The sequence below is a fragment of the Crinia signifera genome, chromosome 2 (genome assembly GCF_055691185.1).
Source record: "Crinia signifera chromosome 2, ASM5569118v1, whole genome shotgun sequence".
NCBI lineage: Eukaryota > Metazoa > Chordata > Amphibia > Anura > Myobatrachidae > Crinia > Crinia signifera.
In genome coordinates, this window is record NC_139218.1 from 102,233,740 (window position 1) to 102,260,347 (window position 26,608).

The 26,608-nt window shown below is 38.7% G+C and overlaps 1 protein-coding gene across 13 annotated transcripts in view; it reads right to left on the reverse strand.

Moving 5' to 3' along the window:
- Nucleotides 1–26,608, reverse strand: part of CASK (calcium/calmodulin dependent serine protein kinase) — a 318,758-nt gene that overhangs the window by 140,905 nt on the left and 151,245 nt on the right. For 4 of the 13 annotated variants that reach the window (XM_083172659.1, XM_083172649.1, XM_083172655.1 and 1 more), the window contains exons 8-12: nucleotides 16,524–16,646; nucleotides 15,196–15,279; nucleotides 13,447–13,546; nucleotides 7,813–7,830; nucleotides 5,234–5,355 (exon numbers count right to left, since the gene is read on the reverse strand). In XM_083172659.1, coding sequence (XP_083028785.1) covers nucleotides 5,234–5,355; nucleotides 7,813–7,830; nucleotides 13,447–13,546; nucleotides 15,196–15,279; nucleotides 16,524–16,646 — 447 coding nt within the window. Of the gene's footprint in view, nucleotides 1–5,233; nucleotides 5,356–7,812; nucleotides 7,831–13,431; nucleotides 13,547–15,195; nucleotides 15,280–16,523; nucleotides 16,647–26,608 lie in introns of all 13 variants that reach the window. The other 9 variants (XM_083172650.1, XM_083172648.1, XM_083172658.1 and 6 more) reach the window with 3 other exon arrangements.

Genomic DNA, 26,608 nt, shown 5'->3' on the forward strand with positions numbered 1-26,608 from the left:
TCAGGGGAAAATAACCAGTAAAATGGTTGACATCTGTATTCAGAAAACGTTTCCTGGAATGCGACCAATATGCTTGAGTGTACAAAATAGTGTTTCTCTCGCATGCCTAATTTCAGTCTGTGACCAAAATTACAATAACTCACCAGTGACTACTTTAAACTGCTGATATCAAGCTATACAGTAGCTACATGTATATACTATCTGCTCAAGTTAGTGCTATTTATCTTCTAGAGACTGAAAATAAAAGCTATTCTAGCAATTAGATTAAAAAAAAAAAAAAAAAATCAACCACCTTCATAATGAACATGTTTTTTTTTTTTTTTATAAAATGCATCAGTGCTCAAACATTACCACTACAGTTGTTTATTAATGAGATTGTAAAACAAGATGATTTTTTTAACAAAAGTGTAGTGCTTTCTTCTTTTCTAAGTAGCCCACAATGTCAACCATATACAGGCAATGTGTATACCCGGCAAATATTTACTTGCTACTATTTGCTGCACTGTCTCATAACCACATGATGATCACATAAGTTGGCTCAAGCAAGAATGATCTGTGCCAAAGCAGCTACAGTACAACAGCTGTGAAAGTTTAGAGCAAACTAACATGTTACTGAATGAAGGATTTAAGAATATTCAGTTTCAGTTGTGTTTTAACACTTCATTTACTTATATAGATGGCCCCAACTGCTTAATAGCTGTGCTGCGACCATGAACTTGTACCGGAGCCTAAAGGCTACCCATACACCAGAAATGTATTGGACCCAATCGACCACAATCTCGACTGGTCGTGAGACGGATTGTGTGCACACGATCACACGATGTACACTCCCACAGGTTGTGAGGTCGGCCCTCAGATGAGAATTGCTGCACATCTCATCCATCGCCTCTCATTACGGTTGAACGAGCAATTGTTCACGCGTGTAAGCACATACGATCACTCATTCGATCGCTTCATGACCTGCATACAGGTCGTCCTGATGTATGGCCAGCTTTAGATACATTATAGACAGCGCATTTAACTGCACTGCACATTGATCTATAATATAATATAAGATGAATATTTATTAATTACATGGCCGCCACTTGACACATGGGGCCAAATGTAATAGGTTGAAAGTTTCAGAAAGTGAGAGATTTTGGGAGAGTTTTCCCATGTATTTTAAAGCAGCAATCAATTACATGGCAAAATCAACCTGTTTTTGCAGTGTAATTGATTGCTGCTTTAAAAAACATAGGAAAACTCTCCCAAAATCTCTTACTTTCTGAAACTCTCACCCTATTACATTTGGCCCATGGACTCCATAATTGGTTACCATTAGTGGGAGGGGAGCTGGCCTGCTGCTACATGCAAGTTCTGGTGCTACAGACATTGTAAACACAGCAGGCAGCATGATGCTGGAGAACAACAAAATGAAAGAGGTCTGCAGTGGAGCAGCTCAATCTCTAACTAAACGATATCCTAGGCATTTAGGAAATGACAACAATATTGTTGGAATATCGACATGGATCTGTCAATTTTTTCTAAATATTGATATTCTGAAGAAAGCTGAGGATGTTAGTTAGGCTATGGGAGAAAAAGTTATGGTTAAGCTACAGGAAAGGAAGTTTGGGTTAGGCATTCAGGAGAGCCAATTAAAACCCCAAGTTTGAGTGGCTTTCAGCTCAAAGCTGCCCAGTGTGTATAGCCAGTAATACCAGCTGGTATTACCAGCAGAGGAGCAGCTTTGCATATCGCTGCTCTATGCAATAATGTCTGCCCCCCCCCCCCGACAGCGCCGAGCAGGAGGAAAGCCACTCAGTGAGCAGCTTCTCCCCCCCCCCCCCCCCCCCCCCCCCCCGATGACAGCGGTCATCGCTGTCCATACATTCTGGGCATAATCACCCAGTGTGTATGGACCATAAGTGTTTAGGGATGCTCACAGCCAGAAGCAATGCAGGATCAGCTACAAGTTTTCATAAGCAGATAGCTGTGGCCTTCCCGATGCTGCTAAGCAATGCAATTCACCACTATGTTCACAATAAAGTCTTATTTTTAAAATAAACTACAGATCTGCATTCTAATATATAATACTCGCAGATCCGGATTATTAGGAATCTGTGCAAGCACCTAAATTTCTGTTGGGTCCCGACCACAGTCTAAGCAGCAACTGGGGAAGGCGATAGAATGTTGAGGGGGCCCGGCGCTGGGGCAAGAGAAGACAGACGTTGTAGCAGCCTCTCTCTCTCTCCCCATCACAGCATACTCTTCAGTGCTGTGTGGTGAGCTGGGGAGAAAGGCATCTGCAGTGGTCTGTCCTCTTTCTCCCTGTGAGCAGGTATGATTATACCTGCCAACCACTGGACGAGCCACCGACATCACCCTGCACAGTATGTGCAGATGCACGAACGATGCACTTTTTTTTCTAAAAAGAAGGCGGTCTGGCCACTCCTCCTAATTTTACTGGGGCTTGGCTTATCTGTCAGTGGCCCTGCCGGGAATATGCTGTAGAAAATAATGTTGCTAAAATATTTTTAACCCGTTTCTAGGGCACTTGCAATATCAAGTTGCTAAAGTGTACATGTTTGTGAATCTGGATGTGTCTACACATGCATGTAAATACTGAATGCATGATTAAGATCTCAAAATGTGTCAACCTCTAAAAGAGCCTCTGTGTGCACAGTACGGCACCAGATTATGTTTTGTTTTGAAAGCAACTCCACCAAAAATTGGCCTATATGGGTTTTCATTTTAAAGGTAATGCCACTCCACTACTCTGCATTTCGGAACTTGGCTGGCAGCTACTATTATGCATTCAAGTGAACATTCATGAGACACAAATTCAATAGGAGCAAGTCATAGCAGTGTCAATTCATGATTTTGAATATTCTGAAAGGAACAGTGCCAAAACAATAAATAATCCTTGCCGTATGTGTAGAGATGGCAGAACTAAGGCATCTGAACTGTAGCCATCACCAATGAGGATAGATTGAGGGGACTGCTGTACTTGAACAGATCTCTCTCCATTAATTTTATTTTCTACAATCAATGCGGATTGTGGTCCTTGCTCACAAATCCCCTTTATGACCCCCTTGAGCTGAAGAGTCCTAGAATGTGTGATAGCAGATCACAGTGTGTATATACAGTAGTGAGTTATACTGTAGCTCTGCTGTTGTGTCTTATATGATAAAAGAAAAGTAAAGATTTAGGGCACGAATTGTTGAAAAAAAAAAAAATCTTTTTGGGAGGGTGGGTATTTATCAAAGCTTAGCGAGAAATGACATGGTGACAGATAATGGGCAAACCAATCAGCTACTGTCATTTTTGAAATACAGCCTGTAATGCAGGAGTTTACATTTACTGGAACTTCTCTTCTCACCATTTTACCTAGAACTCTGCAAACTGTTATAAAGTTCTTCAAATTATATATATCATTTGCAGGCAGCACCTGAAAATAAATATTCCTTATTGCTTTAGCAAAGAAACTTTATTTTCCTAAAAACACCTTCCATTGGCAAATCGCTGAGGCTCCCTATGAACCCAGAGAAATATTGTTATCATGGACGTCAGCACATGTACAAGCTGAGGCCACTGGGGAAGTACCACCTTCTATATTGGTGCAATAGGGTAGAGGACTTGGGGTGTAAAAACCCCCCTAAAAAACAGTGGTCAGATCCAGAAAACCACCACAATATGCCAGTCGCACCATGGGCATGGCGAGTGGTTACGCTTAACGCAAAATATGGATAAAGATGAAGGGGGGTATTCAATGTTGGTCGTGCTCCCGAAGCCATCTCCCAACGGGGGAGATGGCTGCTGGGCCCTATTAAATGCTGTCTTCCCGACAGCATTGAACAGGGGTTCTCGGCAGAACGAGCCCGACATCACAAGCTGTCGGGCTCGTTCTACCAAGAAAAGCCAGAAATAGGCGAGCTCCTGGCCGGAGCTCGTCTATTTCCGCCCTCAACTCGCGGCCACGCCCCTTTCTCGCCGCTTGGGACAATGAATCCCGACCGCCGAGCTCAAGTCGAGCAAAGTGAGAACAGGACAGGGGCACGTCTGTCGAGCTTGCTTGACAGCCGTGCCCTTGACATTGAATACCCCCCTAAGCAATGCTAATTGCACAACCAAATCTAAGCAACGCTGGGTATCTCAGCTAGTCAAAAATAAAAATCACTGAATTACTATGCAGTTTTTTTTTCATAATGTAGTAAACTGGAGCAAAAACAATAGTGTTTTGTACTTTATTTTATAGAAGACTAGATCATAATGCAAAACTATAACTCAGAAAAGTATTAAAGGCTGTGATAGATTGGAGTGCTGGGTCATCTGGACACTATATATAACAAAGTAGTTGCCCAGGTGCCTTCTCAAAGATGCCCAACAGCATCTAAATATAAAAGCAGTGTCTGACAAGCGGGGGGAGCGGCACTCGCAGGACTCAATAACGCTAGAAGGAAGCCAGATCGTTTCCTGAACTTACTTCTAGCGTATTGAGTCCTTTGACTGCCGCTCCCCTCCACTTGCCGGGGGGAGCGGCTCTCAATATAATAAAAATGTTGAACTATATTCAGTGTTCAAATGACATCCCATCAAAACAGATAAATATAGATTCAATGGTTTTAATGCTCATCTTTTTAAGATACGATGGAAAAGAATAATAGTGAATTCACACAGTACTAAATGAATTTGTGCTATACAATATATCCTAAATAGGCTTATGCAAACACAAGACCTAAATTGATGTAATATATTGCAACATAGCAATTAAAGGTTTGTGTAGTCTGTCTTGTGTAATTAGCATATTGATAATAGCAACAGCTTTATTCCCATTCAGACATATTCAAACAGTGTAGCTTGGAGGTGCAGAGACTTTCTGTTATTACCACCAGTCATCTTTAATTCATAAACTACAACTACTCTCAGAGTTGTATTCGAGGCAGATAGGAGAATGTTAAAGTGAATAATGCACAGCACAACCAAACAGCAATACAGTACATAAAAAACTATACAACCTGCCTGCACACAGGATAGTCCATAATGTCATGGGACAAAATAATTCCATACCTTTTTATTCTAACAGGTAACACTTTACGTACCAGTAAATTTCATATGCATTCAACAACCATGTAGAACAAGAGAAAACACAAGCAGTAACGCTTCTCAATCCTCATCCGTGAGGTAAGTAGTATCACTTTTGCAGTCTGTAAAGAATTGTAATAGAGTAACATCTTAATCTACGAAGCAAACTTACATCTAGTAGTGTGTGCAAGTGCTGATCTTGGAAAACGCTATGAAGGAAATCCAGGTCTTTCTCACTGCAGTCTGTGAGTGCATGGATCTCTTCCAAGCTATCCAGCACTTGTGATACCGCTCCTGTAAGCAAAGGAGATAAGGAAAGATTTTAAATAAAGGCTCTCTTTACTGCAAAAAATGACCTTTCAACACTAAACTCAATTGACTAGCTATGATTAATGAGAAACATTACCTGAAGAGGCAAAGACACAACCAGATACATTTAGAGTCAAAAAGTAACAAAAAGGAAATCAAGTAGAAGTGAGCAACAATGTGAAAAAAAGGCTTGTGTTATTAGCTTAGCAGTAACTGTTCTGGAATGCATGCAAGACTGATTATGACAAATGCAGCAGCAAACAAACAAAAAAGTTCCAGCATCATTTACAGACAAAAAATTGGGCAAAATATAAATCCTAAATACAGTAGAGGCATTGCAGCTAAACAATTGTTTACGTCAGGTGGGTAACTTCAGAAACCTTACTGCAAGAGCTTTAAAATATGGAAGAAAATTAGATATACAGTATGGGGCCATTTAGATGAGGGGACAAATGTAGCAGTGTATTTAATATGTTATGCATCTACTTAGAGAGGGAATGGCAGTATGAAACATTAAAAGGGAAAAACAATGTAAATTAAAAAACAAAAACATTATTGTATATGGCTTATGTACAAAAGGGATATTCTGGTCAAAGTAGTCTAGTGGAGGGATACGATCATTGGGTCACCAGCAAGTAATTCGGGAAGCATTAGGCTGACATGCATTAAAGTCAACATGCATTAAGGTCAACATGTGTTTTTTTTTTTTTTTTTTAAGCCAACATGCAGTATTTCATGCCCTACCATCCACTAGGACTAGGTGGGAGAATAAAAAAAAAACCCATTTCGACCTACTTGCTGGTGACCTAATGATCCATACCCCTTGTGGAAGATCTGTTAACGTGTACAGAATCCAAAATGTCCACTAGTTCTGATAAGACCGTAGTCAATACTTGCCAATAACTACAATTGGATTGCTTTCACTTTCCGGGACATAGGGAGTAACTTGTACCGATGTGCAATTATACAACTTGAATAGAATAAAATTGACTGCTACTTTGATGTAATTACATTTGTGTCCACATACTGTACATCTATCCTCATAGGCATGTTTAGTGTGCCATGGATTTAGGATTGGTTTGGCATGGCTAAAAAGCAAAGTACACTATAAGCAATTGAGGAAAAAGTGCACAATCTAGGGAAAAAGGCAGAGGGCATGTCAGATTTCAGTGACCAATACAAGGCGTTCGGCACGTGGGGGTATTCAATCCCAAGCAAATTTTTCGCCAGATGAAAAATCTGCAATTTTTGCCCTTTTTTTGGGCAAATTTGACTGGCCTTATTTAATCCCAGTGCCATTTATTTACCTGGGTGAAAAAAACATCACCGGATTGTGTAAACCACGTACATCGTCGAATTTACCACAAATTCACGTAGTTTGGGCGAATTTGCATTTGTTTTCGCTGCCATTTTCCCCCATTCTGATTCTCACAAAAAGTGAAAGGGCACTGGCGAAAAAGGGCTAAAAAAACAGGCAAAAACATCTGTGACTGAACACCGATTTGAATTATTGCCAATCTTTCGCCTGACCAGGAAATTCGTCCAGGATTGAATACCCCCCTTAATCGGTAACATTTTACCAATTCCTTTGCAACACAAATAATAGTTCTAACTACTCTGTACACTATAGGCAAGATGCATAATTGAGGGTAAAGTACCGTATGCATCATGCATAGTTATGCTTCGAATGGGGTGAATAAGTGATGACAAAAAACCCAGAGGAGTGGGAAGGCTATTAAATATCATTTCTCCCACAACAAAACCCACTGTTTCCGCGTAAACTGTATGCAACCCGCGGTTCACATGAACAGTAGTTTAGGACCAAAAAACTACAAAGAATTAAGAGAAAAGGTTAGCACTGTACAACACATTTGACAGGGATCATTTCCCGCTCTGTAAATTACCCCCACAAAGAACTTTTAAAAAAGTGAACACTTTAAAAGTAGGTTGTAACTTAAAAGCCAACATAAATGGCACTTGGGAGTTCACTGTGCCAACCACAGGAGATACTCATAATCATTTCAGCTAACCAGCAAGACTACAAGGTAAAGGAGAGCACACTCAGCATAACATACTGCGGCAGTGTGACTAATGCAATGCTTAATAGAATGACATCATTACAATAAGGCTTTCGCAGCACACATCCAAGTTCCTAAGTCTGCTCCATTTGCAGTAGTTTGCCATTGGCTGAGTTCTCAGGTAACCGTTGGGGTGCTGGGGTCACTATCTAGATAGTTTAACTGGGCGATAAAATGCGTATTTAAAAATGTCAACTTTTGTGAAATTAGCAAGCATACAGAAGACATTTGTGGTAAGTAGCAATATATGAAACTTGGGTAACCAAAACCTCAGAATGCAAATGTAAGTTTGGGGTTAGGCAATTTTTTGTTTTTATACAAAATTAGCACAGCAAGCACAAGAGGAAAACAAAGGGATACCTACTTTCTGCAGCTAGAAGTCCTAGTGAGACAGCATTAAAGCAGACAAAATTGTTAAGATTTGAGAAATAGCATGTTAGTTGCAAGCATAAGCAAAGCAATTTGCAATCTTTATACAAACTTACACAACAGTACTAAATACATTATTAGCACCTAATTACTGTACACAAGACATTACATAAAGATTCTTTCTATCTGAAAGATAATATATCAGTTTAACAATTTCATGTAGAGTTTGACTTTTTATGTAGTCAATGCAGGAGTAAAAAGCGACATATAAAGAATTTCTCCGACATCGCACCAATATTACTAGAGGATAACAATTTCTACTCATGGCTCATTAAATGCAAACACATACTCGGTGCTAACACAATAAACCTCCTGCTACATAAAAGGTTTACCAGACTGTAAAATTCTTAGGAAAATATCACTGCATGTACTTCATCATATAAGGGGAGACTAATCACATCAATCCGCAGGCAGTAGACAGAAAGATGACTGACGCCAGCCGCGGTTTTCTTATAAGAATATCAAATTAAAGGCAGTGCCATTATTTCAGCTACAAAAATAAAATACTGTATGTACTTATTTTTTTATGTTAATTATGGTGGCACAGTGATTCTATCTTCAAGTTTCAAAGCACTGAGGTCTTGGGTCTAATTCCCCTAAGGACCAGTGTGGCGTTTGTATGTTCTCCCCAGGTTTACGTAGCTTTCATCTGGATGCTCCTAGTGTGTGCGATCATGTGTTAGGGAATATAGATTTAAACTCCACTGGGGCAGAGATTAATGTGAATACCTAAACATATGCAGAGAAACACTACAAAATCTGTGTTTGCTGCCAAACAGTTAAGAAATAGTTATGGACAGAGAAAAAGTTTGGAGGATGTCCCTTGTGGGGTGCAACAAACAGTGTCAAAATAGTGTGTGAAATATAACTCAATATATTACAGTCCTTAAGCGTTGATTAAGGATCCGTTTCAAAGTGTTGTTCCCGTGATCAAACATTTGATGGTGATGTTCCTCACAGCAAGGTGATATAAAATTTAGAAAAAAAAAAATAAAAAAAAATGTTTGAGACCCAAAAGATAACCGTCCAAGAGATATGCAGCCGTAAGTATGTTGTTTGGTTTCACACAGATGGGCATACCCGACTCACTCTTAATAGGAGGTTTAATCAAGAGCATAAAGGTATCTTTACATCTGGAAAGGCAGAAGATCCCTGAAGGCTTTCTTATCACCCAATTTTTTCTTTCCATGTGTTATCAAGTGTGTGGTGATTAAGAAGGAGATAGAAAGGAAACGAAACAATGTGTGGCTTGGTATATATAGTATTAAAGTTTTGTTTAGTTGAACAAAATAATTATTTTGTCTCTGATTTCATTAACACTGGTTTATTAACCAACCTGTAAGTTTTAACTTCAAAAATATTGAATGGGTGTACCCAAACTCACTGGATGAGGAGATGTATAAACATATATCGGTTTCGTTATAGGTAACTTTAGAGTTATGGGGCGTACCATGACTCAATTTGCACCAATGTTCTGGACTCCTATAGATGTTTCTACAACCGGCTTAGATAACCTGGGTTATAAGAAACCCTTCAGGGATCTTCTGCCTTTCCAGATGTAAAGATACCTTAATGTGCTTGAAAAAAACTCTATTAAAAGTGAGTCGGGTACGCCCATCTGTGTGAAACCATACAAGATACTTACGGCTGCATATCTCTTGGACGGTTATCTTTTGTCTCTCATAAAATTTAGAAAATGAAAAAAAAAAAATGTTTATCACCTTGCTGTGAGAAAAATCATCATCAAACGTTTGATCACGGGAACAACACTTTGAAACGGATCCTTCATCAACACTTAAGGACTGTAATAAATTGAATTATACATCACTAACTATTTTGACACTGTTTGTTACGCCCCACAAGGAACATCCTCAAATCTTTTTCTCTGTCCATAACTGTATTTTGGGGTGTAGGTGACACCCAGGAGGTTTTCCCTTTAAGGCAGCATTGCGCTTTTGGGAACTGTTGTTTACTTTGTCTTGATAGTTAAGAAATACAATATAGTTAATGTATCTATGTAAAAAGCGGTTTGTCAGTAACTATTTATTGCAATTTTATCCCTGATTATGGTGTCCTCTGAAGCAGTTACAAAATATATTGGAATGCTGTAAGACCAGAGATGCCATCCTATTTCTCCTGGTTTGGTAAATTGTAAATTGTAATACATATATATATATATATATATATATATATATATATATATATTATAAATAAGTAAGTAATATTTTGACTCACTTAGCCACTTTTTGCAGATACTGTATGAACTAACACAATTTTTGCATTCTTTCTACAAATGAAACTCAAAGATTGTTTGGGAACATCATGTTAACACTGTTGCAGACATTCCCGTATATTGCACTTGTAGGTGATGTAATAGCCCTGCTTTCAATAACAAAGTCCACAAGCGGTACAGTGAACCTCAGAATGCAGGCTTTGTTAGGTTGACCTGTGTGAAATGCTACTATTATATTATTATTTTTAAGTAAAAGCAGAGAGCATTGAATTAGTGTTGCTTTTATTTCTTCTATAGAACATACAGATGGAGCCGGCCTTGTCTTTGCAGGGGATGGCGGCAGAATCGCCAGCCGTCATCCCCCGCCAGCCGCCATCTGCCCTGCGAAAGGGGACGCGCTTGCACTTCCCATTCCGACGGCGCTTCCCCCGGTGTCCCCACCGCCTCCCCGCCCCACCCCTCGCCGCCTCCTCTAATCCTGTCCGTCTCCCTGAAGCAGAGATGGACAGGGTTCCCGTTGCCCCGCCGCCCGGAAACTGAGAGGCGAGTGCGTGTGAGACGCACGCGCGTCTGTCAGATGGAGCGCCTCGCTGCTGGCGGATCGCCAGCGGAGAAAGTCTGGCGATACGCCAGCAAGAGGGAGCCCGGCTCCATCTGTAGCAAGCTTATTCATTACAAGCAGCTGCAGTTTTCAAATTATTCTTACACATAAAAGGGGGTGGAGTGAGTGGTAACTGCGACAGTTACCAAAATATCGGTTCACCAATCATCAGAACATATCGGCTTAATTTTTCACCAGCATTTGCTCTTCTCTACAGCCATCTGGTACACACAGGAGGAGGCAAGAGCAGTTTTATTTACATTTCCCCAATCAGCTGCATGGCAGGCACTGAGGGAGTGAACCAGGAGGGCTAAGAGGTCCCTCTGTAAGCAGCAATTGCTAGAAGATTTTCTTCCAGGAGCTGCACAGTGGCATATTTGACTGGTCGCATCTGGTGTGAGCTTGCCATAAAAGTGGTTCAAGCATTTTACATGAATCGGCAGTGCAACTGTAAACATGATGATTGACCTAACAATGCTTGCATTCCAAGATTTACAGTACGTTATGCTTGTCAACAATATGTATGGATCCCACTTGTAGGTTGCTTTGTTTTCACTTTTATGACTAGTATGTTCCAAAACAGTTAGATGGGATTTAAGTCGACAGACTGTACTGGCCATTAATCCTTTGAGTGCCAACATTGCTGTGGGATGTTCAAGATATCTGTTAAAAATATCAGTGTCGCTCACATTTGTCATTTAAAATTAAAATAATTTTTTTGGGGGTAAAAAAACAAAACAAAAAAAATGATATGTCCTATATAAAAGGTAAAATTTATTTCCTATACAGGTCATTATGCTGAAAAAAAAAAATGTTTGCTTGGCAATTGTCACACCTATTTTGACTTGGCACTCAAGGGGTTAAAGCATAGCATCTTAAGCACAAAAATTATTTTGACATAGCTTGAAAGCATGTTTTGAGTCTTAGCCCTTTAGTAAATAGGTGTAGACCAGAAGGTATTAGCACGGCACTGCAAAATGTTCCAATAGCCTATTTGATTCAGAGTGCCAGTTACTTAGTAAAGCAAAACACTACACATAAGGATCCATCCTTTTGCCTACTCAAAAAAGTACAAAAAATTGTAATTAATCAAAGATTTCAAATTTACAGTCTGTATAGAAGACTTTCTTTTCCAGTCTTCAGTAGACCACCAACAGTGGTCCATGGCCCAGATAAGCAACTTATTGATTATTGTATAACAGGTGTAAATTATTAACCTATTACTTGCTCCCTGAAAAAGAAGTCATATACAACTCTGAAGTTTACACTTTTTTAAAGAGTTTTTGCTCCTTAAAAAAAAAAAAAAACTAAAAAAAAACTATAGCAGTTTGTCACACACCATTGTATCAGCTCACATTATTTACTATAGCTGAAGTGCTTAAAATTTCGGGAACATGGGGGTGTTCTAAAACTTTTGACTGGTTGTGTATAGGTAAAAATACATTTATACAAATTAGGGGATACTTTTATTAAAGTACACTTTAGGGGGTTGTTCAAGAAACATTTACCACCACCCATGGGTACATGTTCAAAGGTTAAAAAACCTTGGTATATAGCTATTTAGAATAGACACTGTATTCAGACAGAGGATCCAATGTATTGAGACAGGTGGTCCCTAGAAAGCTTGCTGTATTATGATAGGACATCCATAATGCCCACTGTAACAGGAATATGCATGAAAATTTACATTTCTAAATTTGCTGTCCTTTTTCCAGTTTGTTAAAACCCTGTCTTTTTATTAATGTGGTTAATTCTATTTCCAAAATAAGGATGCTGATGCTACTTGAATAAAATGTTAATACTGTACAAATGTGTCATGTTAGGTCATATTTTCTGAGTAAAATTGTTGTTTGGACAAAAAAAATTTAGAAAAAAAAAAAAGGGTAGCGTCGTTCAAAGTATATTTCAGGAGTATGATTTTATTCTTTATTGCATGCCGCTTTTGAAAAATCGACATAATTCTCCTTTTTTCACTATCAGGCAAAGGACAACAATGGTTTCCAATGCGGACACAGTAACTTTTATAAACAAGGGTTCTACTGGGCTTGCGGTGCAGTTTGAATGGGTAAGCTGGGTTGATGCAACTCAGCACCTGTTCCCCCCCATAGCAAGAGCCGCCGCTTGAAGATTATGTCATCCTCAAGCACTAGCTCAGGATGAGTAGGCGGTGATGCCACCAACCTGTCATAACAAGGGCCAGACCACCTGTCTAAACGTGGAGCTGTCCCTGGGTGCATTTTATTACACAGGTGTGATAGTCAAAAGATTGTTACCTTGCCACCAAAAACCATTATCACAAAGTATGTATAAGGTTGGAGCCAAAATCTTAAATTGTTGGGGGAGTCCTCCTTTATTGTGGTACCCTTACAAATCACCTGTTCCAGACAGATAGCCTGCCAGAAAATCCAGCACCATAACACTGATGGATATGATCAATGCTGATGAAATCACAATTCTTTACATTTACTTATTACTACTTACTGATTTTATTTATTAGAAAAAATGATGTCTAACTTACTGCACAATAGATTGGTCAACATCAACAATTATATACAGCTATTTACACTGGGATTTAGCTAAAGACTACCCTGTAGACAAGATGCACAATGCAGTGTTTCCTAATATGATTGGGTAATATAAACCAACACACCTAATAAAGATATTACACACTAACATTAATGAAGGTAGAATATAGGGGAAAAAAAGTAGAACCACCATACCTGAAGAAAACATACCTGAAGAAGTTGGGTCATCTGAAAAGTCAGGTAATTCCTCAGGAGGATCCCCATAAAATGAGTTAAATTTGTGGCTAGATACGGCAGCTAAAACAGCTCCCTGAATAAGAAAAACACATTGCGTACATAAAATATTTCATATATGACTGTCATCAACATGATCCAGAGATAAATGTAACATCCAATCAATATCAGTAAATCTACTAAACAAAAAGTGGAATATGTCCATATTACACAACAATGGGTCATATAATCTACAGATTATGGCTGAAACATGTATCTTGTTTTGCAATAGTTGAGTCATAACAGGAAAGCTACACATTGTCAGCCCTGAATATTAGAAATGAGGCAATACACAAAGCAAGTCTACAAATAAATGTGGGAAATATGTCCCCAGATATGCGCAAACCACATTGCAGTTTACTGGAGAGATTATTATATGGAATACCTAAATGACCATCTTATAACCATTTCATAATATGAGCTATATAACAACTTTTGCATTTTCTGAGCATTTCCCCTTTTGCAATATTTCAGATACAAAATGGAGGCACAGATTACCAGGAGGAGTGATCACTAACTTTTCCTTACAAGGTAACTTGCAAAATTGCCCATAAACACTTAGTGGAATGCTTTTAAGAAATTCACTGCAGTGTGTAGTATCTAACACCGCAATAGGTTACTCAACTGCAGCACTTTTTAAATGTCTACAATACTCTTTATAAGAAAGACCAACTTCATAATTAGGCTACATATCATTACTGGATTGGACTGACTAGAGAATGAGCAAGTCTAGGAAACTGATGTAAATCAGGCAAACATAAATGGCTAAATATTCATTAAATTTAATTAGCCAAACAACTACACATTAACTTACAGTAATAAATCCATACATAATGGATGTGACAACAGCTGAAAAGGTAGCCATTACAGCGATAAACATTGTAATTGCTATAAAATGAACACACAATGCTTGCATGCCATAAACAGTAGATTTTGTTTAAAGTTCCTTCCACAGCAAGTGGTGATTTATTGCATAACAAAAACAGCTGACAGTGGTTTTCTTAAAAATAAGATATGATAGTTAGTCATTTTGCCTTCCTCTTAAACCATTTTATAAATGCTTTTAAGCAAAAACCTGCTTGTGATGTCTATATTGAGCATATTTCAAATAGAAAGTAGAACATATGGAAGCTTCTGCTAAATGCATGACTATTAAATATTTGTTTTACTGTTAGGAACTTACAGTTAAAGAAATAACATATGTATCAAAGGTTACCTATTCTAGCCATGTGTGGTATTGTTCCTGTGTTTACACCACAGGATTCTAATTGTTGGTTTTGGTATTGGTCTAGGAAGGTATGCAAATACCTTCCAATTAGCCCAGAAAACTAGACACAAACTGTTTGCGCCCATCGAGACCGGGTTTATCCACATAAAACTGCTTAAACTGACCAAAGTAAGGAGTACTACAAGTAAAGTGCGGTCTTGGGTTATCTTTTGCACAATTAAGATAGCCTCCTCCAGGAACTGTGAGCTGAAATGTGAATGCTCATGGTTCATTGTGCTGGAACGGTAACGGAACAAAAACGGAATTGGTTTGTCGTCATCTAGTGCATCCTCAGGGAGAAACCACTGAATTACCCCAATTCAATGTGTTTGCATTTCATACCTTAAAATATGATATTTTTGATTGTAAATGTAAGATGTACAGATTTGTTAGAGATCACTTACTGAGATAGGTCTTACCTTTAATTTCCTCCTTGCATTAAATTTTCTTAGTTGCTCTACAGTTTCTGGCAGGTGAATCTTGTATGCATAGCGATCTCTTTCCTGTCATAGGGAAAAGTTGTGTTTATTCTACAAAATGATTGATACATGCAAACATTTTGGGGGAGATGCATCAAATTTCTAGAGATAAACTGCCCATAGTAACAGAAGATACCTTTCATTTTATAGACTATGCTAGATAAATAATATCTAAAAGCTGATCAGTTGCCATTTGTAACTTATGCGCATAATTTCTATTTATGGCTTGATACTAAACCCCCCCCCCCCCCCAAGACTTAAGAACCCGTAAAGATTTAATATACAATTAACTATTTAAAGTTAATAGATTTTAAGGATATCTTTTTTTCATTCAATTTCAAAAGCACCTTAGCCTGACAACTATGATGACACATTATGGGCACATACAATTTAGAGTTCCTAAATGCCATTGGGTATGGGCCATAGGGTCATCAGTTATAAGGTCAACCACTATAGAACGACAGTCGCTAAGTTGACACATGACATTGTTTGACATGCATTAGGTCGAGATGGTCATTTGGTTAACATGAGGTTTTCATTTCTGGCATCTGTCGACTTAAGTAGACAAGGACACAGTATAAGTGTACAGCATCCCGTTGCATGGCTCGTTTCGTTGGCCATGCTTCGGGTACAGGCACATTTATATTCACACTCTATGCCCACTTGGATAGGAACATATGACCAAAAACATGAAAAATCTTACCATATAATATACTTAGGTGTTAAATTGCCAGTAATTTATCCCTATTATTTTTTTCAAATTACCAGCCTCTTCATACAGACTGATTATAGCAAATGGCATACCACACAACTGACATAGCAGGGGATGATAAATGTTGTAGAAATTAATACGCTTCCTAAATTGCTTTACATCCTCCAGACCCTGACTATCAACAGGCCTAACCCCTGGTGTCTTTCCATAAAACTTCTGATCAAGCTATTTCTGTGGCTCTGTAAGAGAACCAGACAAATACACTCTCTCTCCCTGTCCCTATAGATCCAGCTTTTTGGTTATTAAATCATCCATACACTAACTACATGTAAGAAATCATTGTTACGTAGTTTTAGTAATGCTGCTTGTGCAACATTACCCAGTCTTAAGCGACAGACTTCTCCACATACACGTAAATGTCTCTTGCTGCTTTAAAACTTACTGATCTTTCCTGTTGTGTCCACATTGTGTTTTGTATTGCAATTTCTATTATTTTCAATAAAAAAATAGATCAAAGATACACACACACAAAAAAAACCCTTTCACATTATCTTACCTTCAGCCAAGGATGATTGAGTGCCTCATAGACTGTTATTCTTTCAGCAGGGTCCAGCATAAGCATGCGGCGCACTAGGTCTTTGGCACTTTCTGATATATGGCTCCACTGCCTGGGATTCATCTAAATAAATGGAAACAAAAGAATAGTTTCTTTAATTTACTAAATAGCATACTCATTATGCAAAACCATATACAGCAGAAAAGGAAAACTTTTCAAAATAGATTTCACTAAGTTGTAATAGGATCAAATTATTCAATAAAAAGCTACAATTCCATCCAATATAATTATTTATACAAATAAAAGTCCATTCTTGTTTACTTTAATTAACTTCTAGAATCTAATTAAGCAATAACACAGAGGAGAGGAAAGGTGCGTTTGTGAGGGCACATTAGGTACTACCAATTATACTCCCTACTCACTACTGTTTTAATACAATCTCATATGGAGCACACTTTAGACAGTTTCCTTTCTATTCGTTTTAATTCCTGTATTCCAATCATGTTTCTCACTTATTAACTTGGCCATATGAACTGTATTCTTAATGGCATACTCTAGACTTTTTGACTCTTTGGGACAAATCACCAAACTGAAAAAGGTAGTTTGACATTAGATTGAACCTGAAGATAAACCTACATACACCAATGTTTTCCATTCAACTGCATCAACAATTTACAGGCCATTAGAAGTATAAATATAAAACATTAGGCTGGTACAGAGACTGATCAAGTAGAGAAGTACGATGGCCTCAAAGTGCCTCCCGTCAAACCCTGCCCCCCGCCTGTCATACTTACCCTAGGCTGGTCCGCGCCGCCCTGCTCATCACTTCCGTCTGGCCGGCTAAAGACCCTGCTCGCCTCGCCCCCCTCAATACGGAGCAGATAACACAGCTCCCCTGACTGCCAGCCAACACGACTTGCTGGCCCCACCCCCTGGCCTGCTCAACAGCTGGCCACCAAAGTGTTATATTTAAGCCAGTAATATATACAGTGCTGGCACAGGCCAGCAATGTATATATTATTGGCCCCACTATATTATATACACACACACACACATTATATATATATATAGGTTATGTCTTGGGTGGTGTCCAAAATTAAAAATGTAAAAAATTTAAAAAATTAGAAGAACTGTTCATATATAAATAATGTACAGTATGTAATGTCTTTCCCATGTAAAGTTCTTAATGTCGTATTCTATCTTTATAGATTACTGTGTAAATGTCTTTACCCCTGATGAAGTCTTGCTAAAAGACGAAACGCGTTGGGTTTCAACAGTAAAAACAAAGTGTACTCCTATGATAAGAAGAACCTGATTTTAAGCAATTCATGTTTTAATAAACAGCATTTTTATACACGTAAATTTATGTATGGTTCTTATGGAATAATAATATTGTGCGTATGGAAAGACAGAAATAATCATTGTAATACAGGGCGCCTGACACTATTGTGGTAGTACACACACACACACACACATATATACATATATATATATATATATATATACAAAAATAATACAACAGTGCGCAAACGTTTAATCTCTTATATAAAAGTCTCTGACAATGAGTGCTCTCACAACTGTTCCCACTCCGGGTCACTTCCAGCCCTCTGACGAAGTCCGTGTGACGAAACGCGTAGGAGCGTGGCCTAGCGACGTTCAGACTGTGGAGCCCAGGTGAAAGTGACCGCTCCGGCAGTGGTAACACGGTGTTGAGCACCGTCATTTATGTTTTATCTTCTGCGGTGTTTATATACCGCCACATGTGGTACGTCACCTTAGCCACTGTGGTGAATTGTTCTTAAAAATAAAATTAATTTTATACCTACGATAATTGCACTATGGAGCGCCCGTTCTTTCTGTTGTAGAATATATATATATATAGATATATATATATATATATCTATATATACACATATACACTTAACATCGGCACTCACCTTTCCTAGTTTTGGGGTGCCCTATGGCTTGTGACCACATTGTTTAAACAGACATTGGAGGGGCTCTGCACACACTAAATTAACTGATAATAAATAGTGGAGATTTGGTTCAATCATTGATCAATTCATGAACCAAATCTCCACTATTTATTATCAGTTAATTTAGTGTGTGCAGAGCCCCTCCAATGTCTGTTTAAACAATGTGGTCACAAGCCATAGGGCACCCCAAAACTAGGAAAGGTGAGTGCCGATGTTAAGTGTATATATTGTTTATTAGATTAATTTTTTTTAATTAGTCTTATTGTGGTCACATTCTCTCATGCACCATGTTTTAACTAAGATTCCATAGCTTATGTTAGCCATTTCCCTAGATGATTAGTGACAGGTGTGTTGGTAGCTGCTCACCTATAAAAGCACAGTCTGCTGTGAGCCTCAGACCAGATAGCATGCCTGGTATCAAACATTGATGTGATAGCTATGTGTATTGTAGCCATTTTCAGCGATAGTGGTAGGACCTGCAGAACAGTGGGGTCCCTTGACGGGGGCTGCAGGCTTAAATGCATTGATCAATTCATGAACCAAATCTCCACTATTTATTATCAGTTAATTTAGTGTGTGCAGAGCCCCTCCAATGTCATATATATATATATATATATATATATATATATATATATATATATATATATATATACACATACACATACATATACACACACACATATATATATATATATATATATATACACATATACACACACACACACACAGAGGAAGCGCCTCAGTCAGCGTCGGGGCTCGCCAGAATGCCCCCGCTGGTGAGATGGCGCGCCATCCGACTGGGCGCGCGAACGTCCCCGCATGCAGGCGCATCCCAGTTATCATGTGAGCTGGGACACAAACCCTGCTGTCTCCGCTTCAGGCAATGTATACATGGAACCCTTGGAATTCAAACCCAGCCCATTATGTAAATAGCATTTTATAATTAAAGATTTTCAGCAAAGTCTTTTGCCTCCTGAAAATCTCTTGCTCTTTGGGGAAAATAGCTCAGTGTGTACGCACTAGTTTGGTGACAGATATATCCATCACAGATTTTGGCAAAGTCTTTTGAAATGATAATCTTCTAGTGTGTATAGGCCTTTAGTGTGCATTGAGAAATACATTGTCGAATGAGTCCTGATAATAAATTGTGGTGCTGTGGCACATTTATGGTTCGTATGAGAATGGAACTTTAACCAATTTTGCCTATTATATTTGTTATTTGATATATTGTATAAATTTATGATGTATGTGCCAATTATCCTCACATTATGTCAGTCACCTGCCCTGTCTTCGGCCAGAAGCCCGCAAATATAAGTCTGTCTCCACGGACTTATATCTGCGTGTCCTGGAGAAATCAATCAATGATTTCTCCAGCAGAAGGCACATGCGAGGAGATGTGTTTTCATAACACATCCTCTCGCATGGTTGGTGGGGGGATACAGCAGCGCGCATGTGGGGGTGGCATTCCCCGGGGCGGGCACTCGGACTGCGAGCTTTAACCCGATGCGCACAGGACCGTGCATTGGATCAGATGTCAAAAACATGCAATCTAGCTACTTTTCATCCAATTTCTCAACGCTAGGAATCGGGTAAAAAGTGTCCCAACCGCACTAGTTTCACAAAAGCTGGAGAACCAGAGGTTGGTCAGGCCTATTCTATACATATTGGAAGATATCTAAGATAAGGAGGAGCTAGTTTAGTACAATCCTTTTAAGTTCCTTTGCTCCCAACAAATCAAATATGATCCAAGGGGGAACCTGTATTCATTCCTAAGTGGACAAAATGACCTATAAACCATTAGATAAAAACTGCTTTGTATATTTGCTACTGTATTATAAGTCTGTACTATTTTACAAATACAATGTTACAGTAGGTTTCATACACGTGGCCATGTCATGCTCTGCGATTTTCACTTCCACCAATTATGTGGCTAACTTGTATTTTTTGATTTCTGCATCTTCCTCAAGAGGATATTTAGTTGTGATAGATTATTTCAAGTATTACTGAATAAAATGTACTTCTTAATAGTCTGTCAAAACATTTACAGTAACATTATAAAATAATTTACTGAGCCGAGTTTTGCATTATCGGTTAATCAGTCAGTTATTGTCATAGACTCTTCTGTCTAGGACTGAATTATGTTTGCTACTCAAATGTTAAAGAGCACCAGATATTTTTGGTTTGTTAGCAAGTACTTTTCTCTGAAATGGAAGAAAAGGTTTCCATGTCCAAAACCCCAGAACACTACAGAAATATAAATGAATATGCAGAACACCAATTAACATTCCAGCATTATAGCACTGATTATAGCAGTAGGCTTTCAATTTAGGGGACTGTGCCGAGTTTGTATGTTCCCCTTGTGTGTTGCATGGGTTCACTCCGGGTACTCTTGCTTCTTTCCTATTAACACACTTTTATAGCTTAGTTTTTCACTTGTGTGCTGCTCTGGGGTGACTGGCTTATGCTGGCCTTTTTGGGGTTCCGCACCCCAGATTCAAACTTAGTATTAGGGACCCACCAGAAATGAGGTCACCGTGAAGCTGGTGGGTGGGCAAATTTTTCTTGGCCAATGAATATACCAAGAACCTCTATTATTGATTGATTTGATTAATAATATGGAGTGTGCATCTGCACCACATGTTTTTCTTTGCAGAACTACAAGTCCCAGCATGATAGCATCTCATGTAAATCGGGTGTGCATTCTAAGATCCCCCCCCCTTAATAAGCTAATATTGTGTACACCCCCCCCCCCCCCCCCAATCTGATTTCCTTGCACAAAGCAAGAGGAGAAAAATACTGGTACATTAAAAAGCATATGTGTCCATATTATAAAAACTATAGATTGCAATCTACTGAATCAAATTTTCTCTAATGTGCATTGTATAGATGACTTCACTTAGTGCATTGTGTCAATCCATTGAAACATAGCAATTTAAACATTCAAAACTTTTCCTGAAGGTTAAGTAGTAGGAAATGGCCTATTGCCACTGTCTTTGGGCAATGTGTGAGAGCAGAGATTTTTTTATTTATTAACAGTTATTCATATAAAGTAACTGCCACAGTGGCTTTTTTTTATTTTTAGGAACCCAAGTAACATGCCAGTATGCTTTATAAATAAGTTTTAAATTGTTGGAGAAAACGGTTTACCCAGATATAAAACAGGCAGACATAAGAAAATGTCAGAAATGTATTAGTCATATTTCCACTGACCAATAGTAGTTACTAACCTAATATTGTTATCACTATCCATCACTGGACAGTGATAACCAAAACTTTAAAAACTCGCTGCCTAGGTGTCATCCTTGACCCTGAACTGTCCTTTGTTCCAAACAGTCAATCTGTTTCAAAATTATGCTACATGTATCTTAATAACATCCAAAATATGATCATATCTTTATACCAGACACTGCAAAAACTGTAATGCATGCTCTCATTCTCTCCCCCACTGATTGATGCAATAGTCTTCTTACTGGTCTTAATAAAAATAGAGACCGTCACCATTACAATTCATCCTAAATGCAGATGCAAGTCTAATCTTTCTCGCTAGAAGTTCATAGCCGGCAAATCCTCACTGTCAGTCCATCAATGAATGACCTGCATTCTACCATATTCAATATCAAATACTCTTACTTACATACACACAACGCCATAAACCAAACTACACCAATGTACATCTCAAAATATCTCTCAACCTGACTTCTTCGTTATTTACAAGGTCGACAACTCATCTACATTCAATATTCACTTCCAATCACAACCTTCTCTCTGTGGAATACCCTCCCACACACAGTAAGACTCTCCTCTAGTCTCCAAACCTTCAAGAACTCCCCAGAAAACTCCTCTTCAGGTAAGCTCATCAAGCTCCAGACTTGCCCACATAGCCTTCATGAACCTTTCCTATCCAATTACAATCCAACAGTACGAACATATTCTCACTTATTTTCGCTTTCTTCACTTTCCCATCATTCTGACCCCAGGCTATTGCTTGGGTGACCATACCTTACAGCCCACTAAAACCTTTGCACTCTGGAGTATTATTCAATGTATAACCCCTACCATAGTGTATCAATGCCTATTTCCTTTCAGATTGTAAGCTTGTGAGCAGGGCCTTCCTACCTCTGTGACTATTTATAACTACACAGTTTGTTTTATCAGTGTTTCCAATTATAAATACAATGGAATTTGCAGTTTTATATAAGAAATGGTTAATGAAATACAAACGCCATGCAGTTGGGATCTTGATCATCACAGAAACGAACATCTAAGTGATGGAAGCAGTAATGCTAACCACTACACCTGTGCATCTTGAGAAAAAGTGTTAATCTTAGAAATTGCACAGTAAATATCTTAAACATATTACCCTTTGTAACATATTGTATAGAAAAACTGTTAAAGATTAATTGCTGTAAGGGAGAGGATTAAGATACTCTTCCTCTTAAGAAATCAGATAATGTTCTAAAGAACAGGCTAGATTTTCTAAGACATTTTATGAGGAACATATGACCAACGAGAATGATGAAAGTGTTCAAAGTGTCCTTATGCCAAGCTTTTATACATTTTACACGTTCCACCAGTTAAAAACCTTACTAATCATCAATACAACCTCTTTCACAAGCCAGTGGAGAAAACAAAACTGCGCAAGATGGGAATACTTTTATATCAATTAAATTTATTAACGTAATACGGACAATTTCAATAATAAACTAAGATTGATATATGGGCACAATCATTGATTGTGCCCACATATCAATCTTCTAGCCTTTTCTGTCCAAATTAGGGCCTTGTGAGCAGCCCTATACCAAACAGCAGCACTATTGGGAATACCTAAACTATATATATATATATTTTATTTAAGGAACCCCTGATTTATTTAGCGCTGGACTTTTTTTCTGTCTTTCACAAGCCGCCCTATCATTATTACAAGGATTTGGATGATTGGCATATAAACTCCACTGCAAATTAGAAGCTAAAAGTATTCAAATTCCAAAACAACTGGAGAGCTGCAGTATGCCTCTCTGCACATTTGCACTAAGTGGACAATAGGCAATAGTAATCTTTATATAAATCTCCTACAGCTACAGTACTGGTTAATAAGTTTAAATCAACTCCATTCACAATTAAAAATGGTACAAGACAAGGGTGTCCCTTATCGCCCTTAATCTTTGCACTTATGATCAAACCTTTAGCAGTTACAATAACCATACAGTAGTTATTACAGGAATTAAGACAGGGGCAGAAGAATATAAAGTGTCACTGTACGCAGATGATATTCTTCTTACACTTTCAGACCCAATGAAATCTTTATCTAAAGGCCCATACACACTTGACGATTTTCAGCTGAAAATCGCTCAAAACAACCGTTTTGAGAGATTTTCAGCCGAAAATCGCCTAGTGTGTATGCCCCACAGATTGCCGACTAGCGATGATGCGCGCTCCCGCATCATCGCTAGTTAGGTGGGCAATCTGCTGGTTTTACCAGCACACCTAGCGATGATGGCTGGTTTTTCAGCCATCATCGCCAAGTGTGTACAGCGGCCGGGCTGAAAGATGAATGTCCAGCTGACAGCCAGCTCCCTCCCCCTGTTCATACTCACCCCTCCCCGCTCCAACGCTGCCTGCCTCTCCTCTGGCTCCAATGCTGCGGCTGCACAGTGACAGCTTCTCTATATATATAGCACCAATGGGCACATATGTTATTTTAAATGCAGTAATATATACATTGCTGGAACATGCCAGCAATGTATATATTACTGGCAATACTGGTCACCAATGAATATTGGCAGCAATGTATACTCACTCTCGACTGGGCTGCTACTCTCACTGCTCTTAAACTCCCCCATGACAACGAGCACTTCACCCCCACCCCTGGCATCGAGCATGAAGGGCCCTGGGATCGATAATGAAGGGCCCTGGCATCGAGCATTAAGCCCCTGGCATCGAGCATTAAGCCCCTGGCATCGAGCATTAAGCCCCTGGCATTATGGTATGTGGCTTAATGGGCAATGGGAATCGCGGTGTGAGGCATAAGGTGTACTGGTGTGTATAACAAGTAATTGGCAATACGGCTGCAAATAAAATCATAGCTATGCACATTGGAGGGATTACCCTGGGCAGGACGGCATTTACCTGATCGCTGGGCTCCGAATATACGCAGCGCAGCAATCAGTTCTGAATCAGGCCCCAAAAAAGAAATGCACTGAATAACATGGCCCCTGCTCACACCCTTGGAATTTTAACCCCTCCCATTATGTAAATATCCTTTTATATGAAAGATTTTCAGCAAAGTCTTTCGCCTCCCGAAAATCTCTTGCTCTTTGGGGAAAATAGCTCAGTGTGTATGCACTACTTTGGTAAAAGATATATCTATCAAAGATTTTGGCAAAGTCTTTGGAAACAAAATCTTCTAGTGTGTATGGGCCTTAACTTGTTTCAGATAATAGAAGAATTTAGTGTAACCTCAAATTTTAAGATTAACACTTCACAAACAGAAGTTCTGGATCTTTACCTCCCTCCTTCAGTGAAAAATAACATCACGTATATCTTTCAATTCGAATGGAAAAAACACCAATTGAAATATCTTGGAATATTTTCAACCAAACACTATTATCAACTTTATAATGCTAACTATCCGAGACTGATTGGTGAAATCTCAAGAGATCTAAGTGAATGGTCGAGACAACTTATCTCATGGACAGGGAGAGTGAATGCCCTAAAAATGAATGTGCTGCCCCGCTTTCTCTATTTCAAGCCTTGCCAATAGCGGTACTGTTAGATACCTTTAAGAATTTGCATAAGGCATTCTCTCGATTTCTTCTGAAATTATTAAAAAATGATACCAAAAAAGGGGGAATTGGGGTACCAAATCTGAAACTTTATTATTATACTGTTCATTTATCACAGGCAGTGCTATGGCACTCGCAAACATCATCACGGAGATGAGCCCAAATGTCATCAGAAAGCCTCCAACTTTATTCTGTTTCAATTACTCTGGTTGCCAAAAAATCCTTTAGAAGCCTTTAAATGTAAAGAGCTCCCCAATTATTACATTCACTCTGGCCTTATGGGATAAATTAACTAGGACTTCTAAGTTATTTTTCCACTTTGGGATAATCCAAGATTCCCAGTAGGAAAAGATAGACATTTTCTTACATATTGGGCTAAAACTGATTTTTTATTTATTAACAATATTACACATTCACATAATTTCCCAACATTTGCGTAACTGCAAGTAAAACATGATATGCCAACTCAATGATTTTATCAATTCTTGCAGCTTTCATGCATCTATATACCATCTACATAAAGGAGGGCGTAAAACCAAACTAGAATTTCTAAGTCAAAAACGTTCAAATAAGGCTTAATATTGATCATATACCAACTTCTTCTTAAATACGGGTGTCAGACGCATACTGCACACAAATCGGCCTGGGAAACAGATTTTGGTTTCCAATTAGAACCAGAAACATGGGCACAAATTAAACAGAACTTAATATCAATATCGAAGTATATCCGATACAGAGAAAATACTAAAGATATTTACTAGATGGTATATGACCCCCTTGAGGTTAGCTCTTATTTTTCCCAAAAATGTTGCCTAATAGCAATAGCCATAATAAATGAAGCAAGTGTCCACTTTTGTGGCCATTAAAACAATTTAAACCGTTCACTGTCAGAGCTGTGTGGTTATTAACATATCATATAACTAGCATATTTATCATATTTTGTATACAAGGAATTAAAAGAAAATATCAAAATTTTTGAATCCAATCAAAAGATCATTCATACTATAGTGAAATACTATTGACGTAAAAATGGTACTTGTTTCCTAGCAGGGTGCCCACTAAGCAAATAGCTTATTGGGCTATACTGCGTAGGAAAATCGCACACCGTGTTTAGTGCGGTATGATTCGTGCGATGCGATTTCATACCCCCCCCACTATCGGCGTGGAGTTGATTTTATATAGTGTGGGCGAGCCCCGCGAGGGGACGCGGATTAATTTACATGTATTCCGCGTCCGCTCGCCACGCTGCAGGCTCAGTGGCTCGCTGCGATCCCACACTATATAAAATCAACTTCACACCGACGTGGATAGTGGGGGTATGAAAATG